This window comes from Haliotis rubra, unplaced genomic scaffold (genome assembly GCF_003918875.1).
Source record: "Haliotis rubra isolate DU_JTF1 unplaced genomic scaffold, ASM391887v1 Scf257, whole genome shotgun sequence".
Taxonomy (NCBI): Eukaryota; Metazoa; Mollusca; class Gastropoda; order Lepetellida; family Haliotidae; genus Haliotis; species Haliotis rubra.
In genome coordinates this window covers 1,066,089-1,086,325 of record NW_025766636.1, presented here as the reverse complement: position 1 = coordinate 1,086,325, position 20,237 = coordinate 1,066,089, and the positions used below count along the sequence as shown (strand labels likewise).

Genomic DNA, 20,237 nt, shown 5'->3' with positions numbered 1-20,237 from the left:
TAGTTGATTGTGTGCCCTGTTGGTGGTTAGATTAGTTGATTGTGTACCCTGTTGGTGGTTAGATTAGTTGATTGTGTACCCTGTCGGTGGTTAGACTAGTTGATTGTGTACCCTGTTGGTGGTTAGACTAGTTGATTGTGTACCCTGTCGGTGGTCAGACTAGTTGATTGTGTGCCCTGTCGGTGGTTAGACTAGTCCATTTTGTGCCCTGTTGGTGGTTAGATTAGTTGATTGTGTACCCTGTTGGTGGTTAGGCTAGTTGATTGTGTACCCTGTTGGTGGTTAGACTAGTTGACTGTGTACCCTGTCGGTGGTTAGACTAGTTGATTGTGTACCCTGTTGGTGGTTAGACTAGTTGACTGTGTACCCTGCCGTTGGGGAGACTAGTCCATTTTGTGCCCTGTTGGTGGTTAGATTAGTTGATTGTGTGCCCTGTTGGTGGTTAGATTAGTTGATTGTGCGCCCTGTCGGTGGTTAGACTAGTTGATTGTGTACCCTGTTGGTGGTTAGATTAGTTGATTGTGCGCCCTGTCGGTGGTTAGACTAGTTGATTGTGTACCCTGTTGGTGGTTAGACTAGTTGATTGTGTACCCTGTTGGTGGTTAGATTAGTTGATTGTGCGCCCTGTTGGTGGTTAGACTAGTTGATTGTGTGCCCTGTCGGTGGTTAGACTAGTTGATTGTGTGCCCTGATGGTGGTTAGATTAGTTGATTGTGTACCCTGTTGGTGGTTAGATTAGTTGATTGTGTACCCTGTCGGTGGTTAGACTAGTTGATTGTGTACCCTGTTGGTGGTTAGATTAGTTGATTGTGTACGCTGTCGGTGGTTAGACTAGTCCATTTTGTGCCCTGTTGGTGGTTAGATTAGTTGATTGTGTGCCCTGTTGGTGGTTAGGCTAGTTGATTGTGTACCCTGTCGGTGGTTAGACTAGTTGACTGTGTACCCTGTCGGTGGTTAGACTAGTTGATTGTGTACCCTGTTGGTGGTTAGACTAGTTGACTGTGTACCCTGCCGTTGGTTAGACTAGTCCATTTTGTGCCCTGTTGGTGGTTAGATTAGTTGATTGTGTGCCCTGTTGGTGGTTAGGCTAGTTGATTGTGTACCCTGTCGGTGGTTAGACTAGTTGACTGTGTACCCTGCCGTTGGTTAGACTAGTCCATTTTGTGCCCTGTTGGTGGTTAGATTAGTTGATTGTGTGCCCTGTTGGTGGTTAGACTAGTTGATTGTGTACCCTGTCGGTGGTTAGACTAGTTGATTGTGTGCCCTGTCGGTGGTTAGACTAGTTGACTGTGTACCCTGTCGGTGGTTAGATTAGTTGATTGTGTGCCCTGTTGGTGGTTCGGCTAGTTGACTGTGTACCCTGTCGGTGGTTAGAATAGTTGATTGTGCGGCCTGTCGGTGGTTAGACTAGTTGATTGTGTGCCCTGTTGGTGGTTAGAATAGTTGATTGTGCGGCCTGTCGGTGGTTAGACTAGTTGACTGTGTACCCTGTCGGTGGTTAGACTAGTTGATTGTGCGGCCTGTCGGTGGTTAGATTAGTTGATTGTGTGCCCTGTTCGTGGCTAGACTAGTTGACTGTGTACCCTGTCGGTGGTTAGAATAGTTGATTGTGCGGCCTGTCGGTGATTAGAATAGTTGATTGTGCGCCCTGTCGGTGGTTAGACTAGTTGACTGTGTACCCTGTCGGTGGTTAGACTAGTTGATTGTGTACCCTGTCGGTGGTTAGACTAGTTGATTGTGCGCCCTGTCGGTGGTTAGACTAGTTGATTGTGCGCCCTGTTGGTGGTTAGACTAGTTGATTGTGCACCCTGTTGGTGGTTAGACTAGTTGATTGTGTTTCCTGTCGGTGGTCAGACTAGCTAAATTACGTCCTAGGCGATGATTGGAAAATATCAATCTCTGCTTTTGTCAAAATCGGAATATTTACAGGCAACACTTAGAGCCTCGTCACTCTCGTACACGTGGAACTGGCGTCGATAGGTAGGAGCCTCCTCACCATAGGCACCTCTTCGCATTGTGCCCGAAGGTGTCCCTGGATGACACGAGTCATCACGACGGGCCTGGGAGTTGTATGCGGGGAAATGCCGCGTAGAACATATAGCCCCTCTCTCTGTCTCTCTCTCTCTTCTCTCTCCACCACCACCACCACCCCCACCCCCATGTAATGCATGTTTTCAACACTCTCTGACAAGTCTCGCCTTTCACTCTGCCCTGAATTCTAGAGCCGGATATATAGCCACATGTGTTCTCACATGTCATCGCCCATTTAGATGTATATAATGCTCCGGGTTTAATGGATGTCATATATCCTGTTTCATATTGTACATGGGGGATTTATACCCCGCGGCAACCACGGACGCTGTATACATACGGATTGTTTCCTGTGCATATACATATTCCCAAATGGGGACTTCCCTGTATTAACCTATGTAAGAAATATGAGTTAGTTTGGAGGCATAGAATATTTTACGCACATCTGACTTTCAGATATTTCATGTCCTGATTCAATACCTGTTCACACCAGTGTTGACACCTATCTATACTTTTATTATCCTCCATTGCGGAGAGCTCCCACAATTAGAATTACAAGATTACATCAGAAAAACAATGAGAATTATAAGATTAAATCAGAAACAGAGAGTGACTCAATTTTCTTTCCATCATTGTTCCAAACAAGTGATTGACTGCATGAACAAACTATCTACCTTGCCAGTGCACGTATTGTATCGAATGTCGAATTCGAGTTGAGTTTAATCCTTAGTTTGACGGCACCATACCATGCTTCTATGGGGTTTCGCCCAAGTCGTAATTATCAACAACCTTGATCGAGTTTGTCATTTCACGCCATATATGACCAAAATGCCGATCCGCCATTGCACACAAGTCGACGCCATTACCACTTAGTTGTGTGTACCTCATACATGGCACCGTACTTCATGTTGAAATGACTTAAACGTAAAGGTCAGGGGCCAAGTCAAAACATTGATTACAAAATAGTTTCGTTTCCTGTTGACTTGGTTCCGTCCTATTGCGCATCTTAGTACAATAGCCAGTCCAGAATTTTGAGACCAATTCATTTAACTGGATACATAAATATTAATCATTATTATTTGATAGAACTAAGCACTTGTATATTGCAACACTACGCACTAATCATTGCAAACATGTCGCGCAGCGTGCTCTGTCGTACAGCGAGCACTGACAAACAGAATCCTGGAATTCATGGAAATCTCAAAACGAGGCTCTGCCGCGAGAAAAGTTTGGCGGTCTGGTACGGACTTGATATTGTATCATCAATCACATTGTGCGTTACAGAACTACACTGAATAAGCACAAAAAAACACATAACCAGGTGTAACCAGTAAGCCAGATGAATTGTGAATCATTTTACGACCTCATCAAACTGGGGCAGTCTGTGACGTCTCAGTTAAGGTCATGCTGCCTACACCTCGCCATAAAATATAGAAATACGATGTTATTAAAGTTTAAAATTAAAATACGTTTGTAAATACCGTTTTCTCATGAAACAAGGAATTGGAGTTCAGTGTAACCATAGTTGTTTGTGATGTCTATTTTCACTTTCACACGAGAAAATTCGGATCGGCTGAAAAGTAGGTCATTGTCTGAATAGGTTAATGAGAGTCATGTTTCGGTTTGGTCAAACTGAGATCGCAATAATCACGGGAATGGAGTTAGAAGTTGGTGTAGGTTTTCCGAAATGGACATCAAGGACTGGTCGGTTCGGAGTCAGTAAAATGTGTCTGAGTGGGGTATTCATGCTTCACTGCGGCATGGTATCTCAGTGGGCTAGCACTATAAAACCAGCTTCAGTCTGGGCCAGTACAAGCAGCCGCACATACACATACACACGCATGCACGTCGTCATATGAGCGAAATATTCCCAAGCACGACGTTAAACCCAATTTCACCTCACCTCGCCAAATTAATGTGTAAATAGTCTGTCTGGACGCGGTAAGCCAGTAATTGGCACTATGAGCAACGACTCGCGACAACACCCAGTCGCAGAGCTGACCCCCAAACCTCAGGTTGATTAGAAAACAACGTGGTAGCTTGGCAACGACGAAAAACATCATAAATACCATTTTAGTATTATGGTGAAACTCAATTAAATTGTCGTTTTCTAAACTGAAGCTTATGTTCCAGGAAACTTTCGTCCGGAAAAACTTAACCTTTTGTTCCAAGATCTGCATCGGAAATATGGGAAGATCGTCAAATTCCGGAAGGGTTCGTCATGGGCCGTGTTTTTGTTTGACCCCACCCTCATCGAGGCCGCCATGCGTTATGAAGGACGCTATCCCAAACGTCCCAGTATGCCCCTACTTGACATCTACTCCGAGAGGTCAGGAAAGGCGCGCACAATCAGCCAGCTGTAAGTATTATTATATTTCACAGTTAAAAAATAATGCAGTAGAGGGAGGGGTTGGTGGTCCTGGCACAGTCAGGCTGATTAGGCACATCATGGGTACAGGAACCTCTACAAGCAGCACAGGGGGCCAATGGGACTTCTCCCAAGAAACGCGGCCTTGTCGAACCCACCAAGAACGTTCCTGAAAATATGGAGACTCCTCAACAGTGCAGCCTTCTGCATTACCCAGAGTGTTAGAAGGGCTGGGCTCCGATGGAGAACCCGGTCACTCTCCTGATCTGAGCCAAGACGTCAGGTGGTACCAAACCAAGGGCACCAAGAGCAATATGGAGCTGACGACAGTATGCTTGGGATGTAAGCGAGACATTTCAGTGGCGATCTCCGCATGTTTGCCATGTTTTTCCCGAATCTTGTCAATTACATTATTATCCGAAAGGAACAGAAACTTCAATAACCCAAATGTATAAACGGGTCTTATGGAAAAAGACAAAATCAGCTTGTAGGCAGGAATTTATCTCAGGCTATATAGGGGCCCATTCCAACATTCCAAAAGAATTGTAAAAGTATCATTTTCCCTGGACATGTTCAGGCTCCTATATGGACCATGGGTGGACCATGGGTCAAAACAACGGACCATGCTATCGTGTCATTTTAGATATACAGTTTGTGCCAAGGCATGACATCCACTGACAGTTCAACAAATTCATTATACAGTCGACACTTCATAATAACATTCTTTCTAAGAATCATAGTTCCGAGATTGCAAGTGGGAAGTGACTGGTCCAAGGCAGCAAACGGAGCTTTACACAACATATCAGCACGTTGTTGGAAGCCCTTGTAAAATCTTTCAACTCTACAAGACGATCGATTACATTTACAAAATGTTCTACTCCATCAAAGTGTCCTATGGAAAAAGTAAATCTGCGTAACATAAAATTGCATAAAATAAAAGTTATTTGAAAAGTTATAAAAATAGCCCTAATTAAACAGGAAGCAAAGAACTTGGCATTTGATGCCACTTTGTACACAATGAACTTACTCACGTTTTGCCTTTTGACACCTGAAGTCCACACACCTGATATTGAAACTTGAAGAGCTGTTGATTATTCTCTATCCTCTGAATGTTGACAAAAACACGTTAATTTCAACCTAAAGTATGCGTACGTCATACCACGACTTACAGAAAATCAGCGTCTCCGCGCCGTGGGTATGCTGGAGCCTGAAATGGCCCAAAATGAAGTGGACAGACATTCTGGTGTCCATCCAAACACGATGTCATCTCAAATACACGATTTCAACATAATGGGAATACGAGAGGGTGCCCATCATCCGGTCCCGACGGCCTGCAAAGTCACCGACAGGCACGTCTTGCCTGGTGCAGGCAGCATCTACGGTACAGGAGACAATATTGGGATTGTGTTTTGTTCACTGACGAGTTCAGATTTCATCTGGACAGTTCAGATGGCAGGGCAAGGGTGTACAGACGGCGAGGTGAACGGTATGCTGACGCGTGCGTTGTTCAACTTCGGCAGTTTGGTGACGTAAGCGTTACGGTATGGGGAGACTTCACATCTCATGGTCGGACCCAACTTGTCATTGTTAGAGGCAACCTGACAGGTCTGCGATATATCATTGGGCCTCATGTGCAACCGTTCATTCAAGAACAGGGACGTAATTTCACGTCTCAGCAAGATAATACCCGTCCACATACATTTTCGCTCGTGTTGTGACAGACTTCCAGAGACAACAGAACATTCCCGTACTCCCCTGGCCAGCTGCTTCTCCGGATTTGTCACCAATCCAGCACAATGGATGAAATGGAGCGACCTTTACGTCAAGTTCACAATAAGTCATTGACGTTAGCTGAATTGGGACAAGCGTTGGTTCAGACATGGAACATTCCCCAAGCTTTCTTCAATCGCTTAGATCGTCTATGCATCATCGTTGTCAAGCCTGCATCAACGCAAATGGTGGGAACGCACGAATTTGTGAACTCACTTTTGACACCACATCTCTTCAAGGGCGTATTATTATCTTTTTGCATTAAAAAAATGGCACAACATCAAATAATGCACAGTTACTTTATTCCAGTCGTGCTTTAACCACAGCACTGTTGTACCCAAACCGAGTGGTGGTGCGGTAGCCTAGTGTCCATTTTGCTTAAATGTTGCTTAAATTGGCTTAAAAACCTCTCATTCCCTCACCCAAAGTGTATGAACGTGTAAGTTGAACAACCTGTTCTAGTTACAGTGATTACTTTCAGTTCGGGAAAGGACTGGTACGACCTACGTAAACCCGTCCAGGACCGGGCGATGAAGCCCCACATTGTTGCACAGTATCTTCCTTCCCAGAGGGACGCTGCAGACGACATGGTCTCCACCATCATATCACAGAAACTTCACGTCGACGACATGAGCAAGCTTCTTTTCAGATACACGGCAGAATGTGAGTTTCTTTGTTGTCACAGTTTTATCAGACACCAGTGATTGTATGAGCACCATTGCAAGTTATTAGGGTACTCTGTCAACCTATCGTCTACCTCACCACCCGATCCATTAAACCGCAACATACGACAAGCATGCATTCACCATTTCTAACGGGGTAGCCTAGTGGTTAAAGCGTTCGCTCGTCACGCCGAAGACCCGGGTAGAAAGTGTGAAGCCCATTCCCGGTGTCCCCCGCTGTGATATTGCTGGACTATTTTCTCCTAGGACAAATGTAGAGGTTAGCATCAAGTAATATGATGCACCCGATTTTATCACCCATACAGCATTAATACTCATGCAGTTGGTCTACGAACATGTGGACACTGTTTCAACAGTGGGGTAAACCTTGGTTATTTTAGTAACGTAATACAGTCTGTGGCTAGTTCCATATCAACAAGAATTGTGAAAAGAGAAACCATGTTCTGAATTTGATAATAACAGTAGTGAAATATAATATATACAAAATGAAACAAAGAGATGAAACACCAAATTTGAACTACATTATAGAAGACGTAAAGACAACATATTATGCTGAACGTTTTAACGCCTATTCAAATTGCAAATATGACAGCTTCACAAAATTTTGGTCACTATGTCACAATCTGTTCTGTTAACCTAGCGCTATATATAATGTACTGCTATATATTTTCAAGTCCCTATTCATTTCCACTTGAATGCACATTTGCCTGTAAATCGACTTTGTATATATTTGCGAATCGTGTTTATACCAACCCGTTATGCAATGAACTGTATGACCTGGATGTATGGAGAATCAAAAATAAAAAATTATATTAAAAAAAAAGAATTTTTAGAATGTGAGAGGTGTCATACTAACTACTGGATTACACTTTTAAAAGATAGAACTTTTTTTAAGCATTTGGCCTTGGACTATATTGCCAAAGGCGGAGTAAAACCGCACTCACTCACTCACTCACCATATCTAACCGAGATCGCTCCGTCCTTGTGTTTCTAGGTTTGTCTGTACCTGCTGTCGAGGATTTCGAGGTGACAACTGAAGATATGATGTATGCTCTCCTCCATTGATTTCAGCGACTGGCTTGTTCTGCTTCAACGTGAGACTGGGGTTCCTGGACAGTCAGGGTTTGCCTATGACTCAGAAACAGGAGGAAATGTTGTTGAGAATACGTCAGTTCCTGTCACTGGTGGCCCAGAGTTTCTATACCTTCCCCACCTTCAAATACTACCCCAGCAAGATGTACAGGACATTTGAAAAGGTGTATGGTGATATACAGAAGTAAGTTTTTTACATATGACGGTCACAGAGACATAACCCTCTACTCTACATCGTACACATCTCGGTCCGATAATTACAAAGATCCCATTCCTCACCAACACTGTTATATCGTCAACTTTGTCGCTCGTTCACTGGCTTGAAATCAACAACCGATGAAATGGAATCCCCTGGACAAGACAAATTGATGGCCAATCCCCTTGTTATTGACTTTGTAACCATGGGAACAAATAAAATTTAAAATTTAAAAAAAATAAAACAATTGATGGCTAATCAGCTAGAGTCCGTTTTCCTCAGTTTGGAACAGATGGAGTGAAGTTCTAATTGTATTTGAGACTTCTCGTTTTCGGTTGCATCTGGGACGACATAGTTGCATGAGTGCTGGTGATCTTCCTACTGCACATGCGACCAGGGCCCCGTTCCACAAAACGATCGTAGCGCTAAGATGATCATAACTCCCATACTTTAACATAGACTTACGGATGTCGTAGCGCTACGATAGCTTTGCGGAACAGGGCCCTGAGGTCATCCCGCAAAGCGATCTTGGCACAGCGACGATCGTAAGCCCATGTTATGGCAATGGAGATACGATCACCTCAGCGCTAAGATCTCTCTGTGGGACGAAGCCTAGCTGAGCGCTAAGGTGACCGTAACTCCCATACCTTAACTTGACCTTACGACAGTCGTAAAGCTGTTCAACGCCAACATGGTCAATCGTTTCAATCATGAAAGAGAACGGTTATTGACAAAGCGCAAATACAACCCATCTTGTTCACTTGTTATCTGGAAGAATCTATTTGGCATCTATATATTATATTTCACTTCAAACTACGCTATGGTAGTCTCAATGTATTTATAAGCGGGAAGTTGGCGGACAGCGTTTGTTCGGGCCACGTAAATGGAGTATTGTGGTGACAGAGATTTTCTGTAGATGTGTGCTTCTATAAAACATGTTTATTAAACATGTATTATATTTTCAATGCAGATTTTTAGAACGATGTCTTTAAGACATAAAGAAGCATTTGCGATGTGATACCATCAATCAATTGAACATGCAAACAAGTGAAACCTTTAACAGCCTGATAGATAGTCATCTCTCTGTCATAAAGTGGGCAACTCAATGTTTATGTACCCGGATGCGATGGAGTGTCTTGAACGCTACAAACAAAGCAAGCTTGTGTTAGACCACCCAAGTACGTCTACAGGATCACCTAAGGCGGGCTGAACCACCTGTTGGTAGATGAGACAAATGCATTACATCGGCCATTACACCCTCCCTTTATGTCGGGGATCTAAATAAGCAATGCATATATTTGTTTCTATGCCCTCAATTTGCCCGGGTGGAAAGGTAAGAGATATGTATAAATTCTGTCTTCGAAGAAAAGGACATGAAATCTATTAACCTTATCCAAAACCATTTCTGATTACTAACACTTTAAGCCTAGTCTAACTGTATCACCTTGATAGTATTTAACGACAAAGGTACAATGTGTGAAGCCCATTTCTGGTGTTCCCCGCCGTGATGTTGCTGGAATATTGCTAAAAGCGGCGTAAAACCAAACTCAGTCAGTCAGTAGTATTTAACGACGATGTGTAATACGTATTTAGGCTTTGCTTATGAAACTGTTCACTTCCATAAACTTAAAAACAGTATAGAAATGCCCCAACTCTTCTCGGGATAACTGGTCTGTAAATATTGTTACTGTTTTTATTCCAGGACTGGCCTGACGTATGTGGAGAGTATGTACAGAGAACTCTGTGAGAGGAAAGCCAGGGGGACGCTGGACCCCCACGAACCCAACCTGCTGCTTGCTCTCCTCAATGATGACCGTCTTCCCAAGGAAGCCTGTTTCCGCATCATGTCCAGCTTCTTCACAGTGGCCACGGAGAATGTAAGTACTATATTAAAGTCAGTTTACATTAAGACCTTGTTCATGTTAGACGCTGTAAACGGCCAATAAGGGTTTGATCAAACAATAGACAAAAGTGGCTTTACACACACACACGCACGCGCGCACGCAAGCGTACGCACTACGCACACACATGCGTTAGTAATTGTTGGGATGTCCCAGACAAGACATTTCCAGGGATTTGTTTTTCCAATAAGAGTGAGTGAGTGAGTGAGTTAATATTTAACGTCACATCGGCAATATCTCAGCCATATCGTGACGATTTTCCAATAAGAGAATTTGTGACCTAAAAGTATTTTGTCTGAACCTAGAAGCCACATGGTCTTCAAGAATTTGGTATATTCAAATGTTTATGTCTTGCATGCATTTAATGTGTGTGACTTCTTTGTTTCTTTTAGTAAAAAATCTCATTAAAATATGAAGATGTATCTTTCACACGATTTCTCTCTCGGCGTAAAACTGTGATGACTTCTAAATTCTCGTTGCAAGTGAATGAAACACTCAGACCAGCATATCCATCAATTTCTCGTTTGCCCTCTGGAATATACAATGACGCGTGTTACAGGTTGCTAAATCTCTGTCACTGTCCCTGTTCCTGCTGGCGAAGAATCGGGACAAGCAGGAACTTCTGTACCAAGAGATTATCTCCCAGTGTGGCACCGGGAAGGTCGATGCCACGTCTCTGTCACATATGCCGTATCTTAAGGCCTGCGTTAAGGAAGGACACAGGTTAGTGATTTAACCACTCAGACTAACATTACAGCCGCGGTGAGTATAGTTAAGTTATCCATCAGCTCGCTGATCGTAGAGGTTTAATCCACCAATTTGACCATATTCCTTCAGGGCTTGGCACGTGTCTGGTGCGGGCGAGCCAAGAATCGAGTCTGGGATTGGAACATTTGGTTCTGGCGCAACTGAGAAACACTGCATGGCAGCCTTAGGCGTCTGAGACGATTGGGCAACATTTTGATTGCGGTTTAGTGTTTCAGTTTACAGTGTGTAAATATCAGGTGAGGTGAAATCCCAGTGTAAGGGAAATGTTGGGAGTGATCCACCGTCTTGGGCAGCCCAATGGTTATAGCGTTCTCTCGCCACGCCGAAGACCGTGTTCGATTCCCCACGTGGGCACAATGTGTTAAGCCCATTTATGGTATCCCCTGCTGTGATATTGCTGTAATATTGCTAAAAGTGGCGTAAAACCATACTCACTCACCGGTATGTGGTTGATTCACTCTGTGTGTGGTATACCTGGTGTTTGGCAAGAATGAATGTCCTTATCTATTCTGTGCAGACTGGCTTTCCCCAGCCCTCTTGGATCTGTCAGGATCATGGAGAAGAGTCTTCAACTGGACGGCTATCACATTCCCAAAGGGGTGAGAATTTTATTTAACGATTGAGCTATATTAGTGTTGTATATAGGTAGTGGTAGTAGTAGTAGTAGTAGATGTTGTAGTAGTAGTCGTAGCAGTAGTAGTAGTAGTAGGAGGAGGAGGAGGAGGAGTAGTACTGATGTGGATGGTGGTAGTAAAACTGGTCTTGTACAAACAAAAATTTATAATCCACGCAAAACGTGCCGTGCAAGCCATAGATTGCCTCATATGATCATCTTGAAACAATACAAACCAGGAGATCCTTCACTCCATTGCGACGCGATCTGCGTGAATACATCCATTCCATTAGAGGCAACTAATGAGCCAACCAGCATGTAGGTGCGGTGGAGCGATTCCTTCATGCCACTTACCTGGTTTCTGAAAACCAAGTTCAAACGGCCGCAATAGAGTTACGGATATATTGAACAGCCGAAGTATGCTCACAAACACCCCAGATACATCACTACGTAGACACGTGAAGGATATCCCGTAACAACAAGCGAACATTTAACCACCTCGATTGTGATCCCGGAAAATGTCTGAAGTTCGATCTCCGGCTGTGTCATACCATAAAGCGTTACAAGATGGTACTTGTTATTTCCCTGCCTGGTCGGCTCGTAGTCCTTATTCTGTGTTGAGTAGGTTATCCATGTCAAACTGTAAATGACATCTCAGTCGGTTAGCTCTATGACAGTGGGCTAGTACAAAGAACCATACCCACGCGAAAAGGGTGTATGCATATCAATGCCAACTGCAATAATTTTGAACGCGACTTCAAACTGCATTCACTTCACCTGGCAAATAGTAACTATCACAAGCATAAACGGAGATAAGATTGACTTTAGTCCTAGAAGGGTCGTATTCAGAAAATATGCCAAATAATATGCAAGAAAACCCCACACATGTATACTTAATCACCCCCTGAGAAAGATATACCTGTCCAGACGCATCTGCACGTGAAACATGAAGCTTCCTATTGATAACGATGAACTGCCAGTGCAAGGCAACAACGGTCTTTGATTTACCAGTCTCCTCCTCCCTTTCAGACGGAGGTTCACTTTGGCCATAACATACTATGCCACAGCCCCGAGTACTTCGACTCGCCCAAGACCTACATCCCCGAGCGCTGGCTCAGGGACGATGGCAACACCAGAAAGAAGCATCTTCAGTCATTTATCGTCATGCCTTTTGGGTTTGGCGCCAGGAACTGCCCCGGGAGGAGATTTGCTGAACAGCAGCTGTTCTTGGCTTTGATCACGGTACGGGCGGTTTTAGATACTGAAGGAAAACGTGACCTTGTAACACTGAAGGCGTGGATGCAAAGGAGAGATGGACATGGTGGTGTTATATGGAAGGTGAAGTGATGGAAGGAAGGTGACTGTGTTACATTGAAAGGAAGATCTGTTGAAGATAAGGCCTGATTGTTTTAAATTGAGGGATTATGTGTTGGAAGGAATGTTTGGTGTGCTACATAAAAGAAAGACGTCATGGAAGGTATGCGTGATGTGTATAGAAGGCTAATGGTGCTGTGTCGGTGCTATGTGGATGAAAGGCTAAGGGTGCTGTGGCGGAGGAGTGATGTGGATAGAAGGCTAGTGGTGCTGTGTCGGAGGAGTGATGTGATGAAGGCTAGTGATGCTGTGTCGGAGGAGTGATGTGATGAAGGGAAGTGATGCTACGCTGAGTGAGTGGTGTGATGGAAAGGGGCCGTAAGGGTGAAGCTGAAATGTCCGTGAGAGATAGTTGTGTTTCAGGCCAATGATGTATCCTGGTGTTCCTTAGAGTAATTATGGTGAGATGACAGAGTGTGTTGGGAAACGTTGGTGCTGTTTGTCCAGGGAGAATGTTTAGTCGAGAGCGATCTGTACTTTTGTATGCGTCTGTTCGGAATACACGTCGATACACATTATAGTTTTCAAACATTATCAAGAACACATTGTTTCCCCCACGACACTAAATATTAATCACATTTCATTACAGATCATCCAGTCGTTTGAAATCTCACTGAAGAATCCAGATGAAGAGCTCAGCATCGTGTACAACATTCTTGCAACGAAAGAAACTCCCCTGGAGTTGAACTTCAAACAACGCAAAAAATAAAGCAGAGACTGGTTGCCGTATTTGAACTGGCAATCAAGAGTTCTGCGCAGGCGCAGATACACTCTAAGCTGGTTGGCTTGAGCAGGTGGCACGACTCTCGAGGACCAAAGATATTTAAGTTGCTTTGAATAGTTTCATGTCTTAATGTCAGAATCGGTGACATGGTCCTTGTCCATATTCCAGGGGTCCCTCAATCAGCCGTGAATACCTACGATCCATAGGCTAGGTAGTTATGAGTGAGTGAGTATGGTTTTACGCCGCTTTTAGCAATATTCCCTCAATATCACGGCGGGGGACACCAGAAATGAGCTTCACACATTGTACCAATATGTGGATACGAAATCGGATCTTCGGCGTGACGAGCGAACGCTTTAGCCACTAGGCTAAAACCGACCCCGAGGTAGTGGTGACGTGTGAATATTTTAACCACCTCATAAAGTGAGGCCCTGAATTATTCCCGGAAGTCAAATCAGCTCTACTACAAGGTGTAGGCAGTGTTTAAAGTTCCCGCCTGTCTAATTGTTATCGATGGTCTTATTTGTTGTAGGAAGCTCAGTTTGCAAAGTTTAATCACCGATAATTTTGTAATTTACTACAAACGTGAAACACATGATTCTGTCACGTCATTGATATCACTCCAGGGGTAAACATTAAATCTGCATTTGATTCAGACTATGGATCTGAAATTCTTGGTCGGCAGCATCATATCTGGTTTGCTAACTTTTCAAAATTGCCGGTTCGATTGTCTCACTGAAATTTAGGGGACATTTACGACATGTATTGCACGCGATGTAGAGCGAGCAGCATCGCCGACGTGGATGTAAACTGAACGCTTACTGGTACACATAGTTTTTCTGTGTTTGATTGTATGTAATGTGGGGCGATTGGGGGACGTACTGTTAACAACGCGTACAAGAACAACGTGAACACCGATGTGAACACGGGTGCAAAAGAAAACACGTCGCTAATTGATAAATAACGATACAGATACTGAACTGCGAATGTGTATTGTGAAAGAGTTGTTTTCTAATATATTTGTTTTACTAAGATATGTTAGACACTTGTTATCTACTTTGGTGCTGGTTCGCCATGTTTTGTTGAAGTCCAAACCCTGCTCTGAAACCTCTTGCCCCTTATACACAGAATATAGCCAAAGATGCAGTTAATGGAATGAAGACCATATAAAACTTCTACTGGCACCATGATGCTGTAGCGATGATATGCTATAATAACCAACAAGTTGTTATTGAATAAAAGTTTGAATTGCGAATTCAGATTATTATGAGGCATATGAAAAGGATATTCCATGGCACATGCTGTGAGTGGAGGGGGGAGAAGGGGGTGTCTCCTGTGTAGTGAGTGAATGGTCTTTTACAGCCGAGTGTATAATTGCTTGCCTCACAAACCACAACTCCACACCCTATGGTTGTCGTAAAGGACGACTAAATGGGTCGGTCGGACATGTTCGACGAGTTGGTAATCGTACCCCGTCGGCCTATGTGTCACAATCCACCAGGACCCGTGAAGGTCCGGGTTAGAATTGATCTTCAGCAACTCATGCTTGTCGTAAGAGGCTACTAACGAGATCGGGTGGTCAGGCTCGCTGACTTGGTTGACACATGTCATCGGTTCCCAATTGCGCAGATCGATGCTCATGCTGTTGATCACTGGATTGTCTGGTCCAGACTCAATTATTTACAGAACGCCACCATATATAGCTGGAATATTACTGAGTGCGGTGTAAAACTAAACTCACTCACTCACTCACTCACAATCCACCAACCACTCCACCATAACGAAATATACTTCATTCTGTTTGTCAACGTGTACACCGCGTACGACAACACGGACCTATCCAGTCAGTTAATGCGAGAAATGAAAGTGATGCATATAACAAAAGGGGGCATACAGTGACCTTGGTGCCATTTCTACAGAATGTGCTATGTCTTGACCAGCTGCATAGAATCATATTGTTTTGTTTTAAGAAACAGTGTTGACCGATAAATGGAGAGATTAATTAAACATATACATATATATAAAGCATGTGGTGAAGCCCGATATTCATACGTGTACAGAGTCCAGCTAGTTTCACGTTTTCAGAAACATTCAGTGGATACAGAAAATGATGGAAGCAGTCAACGAGGTGAGGTGAGGTGAAATTGGGTTTAACGTCGTGCTTGAGAATATTTCGCTCATATGACGACGTGCATGCGTGTGTATGTGTAGGTGCGGCTGCTTGTACTAGCCCAGACTGAAGCTGGTTTTATAGTGCTAGCCCACTGAGATACCATGCCGTAGTGAAGCATGAATACCCCACTCAGACACATTATACTGACTCCGAGCCGACCAGTCCTTGTTGTACCCATTAATGCCGAGCGCCAGGCAGGGACCAGCAAGTACCATATTTTAACGTCTTTTGGTGTGACGCGGTCGGGGATCGAACCCGCGACCTTCCGCTCTCCGGGCGGACGCTCTAACCACTACACCACGGATGCGGTCGCAGTCAACGAGTGTGTGGTGGTAGAAGTGAGGGACGCCTATGATACTCAACAGAGAATACTAACAGTTCATTTCCTTAAATCCGTTTAAAGTGGTTGCAATGATGTACAGTGTTTATTGAATATTATTATCGTTCATTACAGTGTATCTTTGGGATGGCAAGATGTCACCTTCACTGTTTTCGATCAAAATGAATGATCTAGCGGAAGAAACATGCTATATTTGGGATTCAACTTTCTTAGTAAAGTACAGATTCTAGTACTTTTGTTAGGGTTGAGTTCCATCCAGGATTCGAACCCACACCCTCAGAGTCAGGCACCTAATCGCCAGCACTCAAACAACGAAGACAGTCTGGGATCTGGAGCACCGTTTAACGGTGACTACTATTGGCACTAATGAATGACAATGATATACAAGTTGAGATGAACCCACAATCACCGGTGAAAGCTTTCATTCAACCATAGGCCCGAGTAGAACTGATTGTGGAACATAGATCGCCGGTGCCTCAGTGAAACTGCACAATCATTAGTTTGGTTGAACCAGGTATGAAAGGAACCGTTTTATCCTCGTTTACGGTCCTCCTCCACTTGTGGCACCATCCGTGAAGAATGGTCAACACTGTGGGTTCATCTCACCTTGTATATCATTGTCAATAATTAGTGCCAATAGTAGAGAATCCGGGCGATTCAGAAGAAAGCCTGCAGGTACTGTCTGGGAGTTGAGTGCATTCCTCGAACCACGCTGCACGAGGAGACGTAGGCTTGACTTCATGTTCGGTCTTCAGAAAAAAGAATTACTATTTTTTCGAACGTTTTTTCCAAGACCAATGAATCATTAAACTATGTAAATGGTCACTTACAAAAACCAATTCATGAGATCTTAAAACGTTCCAGTAGATATAATGCGTAGACATAATGAGTGGATGTTAGTGAGGACTGACGCAATAAGCTGTATAAATTCAGTTCCCAATACACTTTTTGAATGTGGAGATACGTTGAAGTGGCTTCGGATATCAAGAATGATTCTGGACCTCGGGGTAGAAGTAAACCCACAGGATCTCCAAACGACAATGCAGCCTTAGTTCTACTGTCACTGTTATCCCTGTCAAAGACCGTGTTGAAAGAAGTATATTGGTCAAATTCAGATGTGGGTTACCTCCCCTGGCTATACAGTCCGGCTGGTACGCCTAGATCTCACGCCGTCATAGAGCCTGTAAACACTGTGCTACCTATTTTGTGGGAGCTTTTGCAGTTGGAAAAGTTAAAGTTAAGTTGAGCGGATGCGCCGATTTATCAGCAATATTAGCTTCAGAGTTTACCTTGCCCTACAAGACTGAAGGTCCAGAGGACCCCCACATGTTCCTAATTTCAAGGGTTCATACTGGAAAATTGAGGGTCTTGTAAAGTAAAATACAGATCGAAATTGTCCTCTGGATTCATGTCAGTGTGGACACTCAGTAACTGAAGTACATGTAGTTCAAGTTCAGCCATGTCATTCACATATAGTCTGTTTGCAGTGAAAACGTACCGATGAATTTCACTTTAAACAAGAAAGTAAATCAAATAAAGTGAAATTAGTATTGCGAATCATCACAATTTTACCTTGCCAACTGAAGATTTAAATCTCAGAATTTTATTCATCTTAGGATAAAAGTTGTTTAACAAACGATCATTCATTGAAATCGCTATTATCGGTTTGTATTACAAAGGGGCAAGAGCAGTAGTTGGAACAGTGAAACAAATGCACGTGCGGTTCGTGATGAGCGTTAACTTAGACCAACTCTACTTGTTCTCGGTGTTTCATTTGATGTGCATACCCCCTTGTAATACAAACCAATAATAGCGATTTGAAACTATGATAGTTTGTTAAACAACTTTTATCCTAAGTTGAATAAAATTCTGAGATTTTAATGTTCATTTGGCAAGGTAAAATTATGAGGATTCGCAATTGTAATTCCACTTTATCCGATTTACTTTTTTGTTTAAATTGAAATTCATCGGTACGTTTTCACTGCAAAACAGACTATAGGAGATAGTAATTCTGAATGTGCGCGTGTATTACTAAATACTGAGAAGTTGTATCAGCTCAACTGGCATAGAAGTTCTTGAAAATAACTGAATGTCTGGTAGATGATGTTTACGTGGTCAAAAGTACGAGTAATTAATCGGCAATATTTGTTATATTTACTCGGCTCTCAGACGAATGGCATACCACGACAGCTATGCATAGACTTCATACGCATTCACCTCATAACTCGCTGTATCGTTGCGATGTGTACATGTGTCCAATATCATAACATACAAACTACCTTCTCTCCTAGAAATCGACTCTATCCAGCTCATCTCGACTGCAGTGAACACTTAATATGACGCTACCATTTCTTCGTTCAATGCCGACGTTTCTGACTTGATGATATTATTAACTCATCTTTGAAATCTGAGTTTTATCGTTTCATATAATCTCGGTGAAAGCTTCGCATTAGTGCCAGGTTACACCTTGAGAACAGTTCACGAGCGACTCGTCAGCTCTGCAAAAAAACATTCATCCACGGCCTATATTCCAGCAATGTATTTCTACTGTCAACCCTGAGTATAGACAAGTTGATAAGTTTAAGTGGGGTAATAAACAAATTCCTCCACACAACATTCGATGCCCCCGTGACCGACTTCTAGTTCTACCCCTACCCCGACCACCACAACCGCTCCAATCACACACACACGCCGTTTTACAAATAGCTTGCGTTTTAACTGCTTTAACGGTGCTTATCACCACCAATGAGCACGTGTTCTAAACGTGTATATCTCCATATCCATGTTCATAACCACCACGTTTTAGGGACCGTTCATTATTTATGGCTAGGGGATGATGATGATTTTAAGGGGAGTCATTTTGTTCTGGGGAGTTAGGGAGGTCATTAATTTTGTACACATGTACTGAGGGATGGGCTGGGTGGGAGGTCAGCAATTTTGTACATAAAAATATGTTTATTATTATGCTAAGAAACTATGGGAAGGGAGGGTTGGGGGGTGGGTGTCATTGATTTTGTACATGACATGCAGGTGGGTCACTTATTTTGTACATACATTTTAGGGGGGACATTCACACTGTACATGCTCCTCCATAAAAATCATCATCACCCCTCCTAGCCATAAATTATGAACGGTCCCTTAGGCAAACGGATACATTTCTCAAACAGATATATTTTAGTGATTTTACTTGCGCTTTGAATACTTTGACAGTCCCTGTCACTCACCAAAGGGACATAAACTCTGACAAACAAGGGCAGATAAGAAGCCATCCACGTCACGTGATTTGACAAGGTGCTCTCAAGATGGCGGACGAGTTGGAATTTCGGGTGGAGAGGTCAGATTGAATGTACTTTTGCTCGATTATGCCAACAATTTCTCATTTGTTTAGCATGGGTGTGTACGTGTGCATAACAGCCACGTAACCAACTATTAATTGCAGCAGTTGTTAGGAAAGTAAAAGCAATAGGTACATTTGTTGGCCATATTTTGGATGACCCAAATTGTGAACGTAGTTTGTTTACCTGTAGTAAAATTATTTTGGTCCGTGGCATGTTTGTGAAAATGATATGGTTGAGGAGTGGATTACGCTCTTCCAAAAATCTTTGTTTTCATAGAATACGTTTTCATGGAATCCTATTAACGATTTCATAAATGTTTATTCGCTGAGGATATTAAAAAAAAAAAAAAAATTATTTGTATCATAATTTCTATGGGCCTGAATGTCTGAATGTGTCTGGGGTCCACTTAGGCTCACTTTCTCACAGGAGCCTTGTCGTGAAACATTCCAGCAGTGTTGAGTTGTCAACATATATACTAACTATACAATACTGAAACTGTTGGTGTTGCGCAGGTAATATGGCAATGGAAATGTACAACCCCCGTTTCTGTATGCTATTTTTACTGTTCTGTAATCGGCATACAAAAATAAACCCATCATGGCAATATTTATGGGCCAGAAGAGTGGACAAGAAGAGCGCCAAACCTGCTCCTTATCAGATGTGCAAACTAGTCTGCTGTTATAGTATATACCAAAGAGACAATTTGAGCTCACTCATATGTTTCATACTGGTAATCTCACATGGATTTCTCACCCACAGCTGTCCCAGATAGCATTCAGACGTTGTTGGCAACGTTGGCAATGTTGGCAAAACCATTGCCAACGTTTGGGCCAACGTCTGAATGCTATCTGGGGTGTAACAAATGA

At 43.1% G+C, this 20,237-nt stretch overlaps 1 protein-coding gene across 6 annotated transcripts in view; it reads left to right on the top strand.

Annotated features, from left to right (window-relative positions):
• The window catches only part of LOC124279832 (probable cytochrome P450 49a1), a 54,285-nt gene extending 40,246 nt beyond the window's left edge, over positions 1-14,039 (top strand). For all 6 annotated transcript variants that reach the window (XM_046715710.1, XM_046715712.1, XM_046715714.1 and 3 more), the window contains exons 3-10: positions 4,165-4,390; positions 6,651-6,832; positions 7,924-8,128; positions 9,843-10,017; positions 10,601-10,764; positions 11,327-11,408; positions 12,452-12,664; positions 13,386-14,039. In XM_046715710.1, coding sequence (XP_046571666.1) covers positions 4,165-4,390; positions 6,651-6,832; positions 7,924-8,128; positions 9,843-10,017; positions 10,601-10,764; positions 11,327-11,408; positions 12,452-12,664; positions 13,386-13,505 — 1,367 coding nt within the window. In that variant the 3' untranslated portion in view covers positions 13,506-14,039. The remainder of the gene's footprint in view (positions 1-4,164; positions 4,391-6,650; positions 6,833-7,923; positions 8,129-9,842; positions 10,018-10,600; positions 10,765-11,326; positions 11,409-12,451; positions 12,665-13,385) is intronic.
• The last annotated feature ends 6,198 nt before the right edge of the window (positions 14,040-20,237 follow it).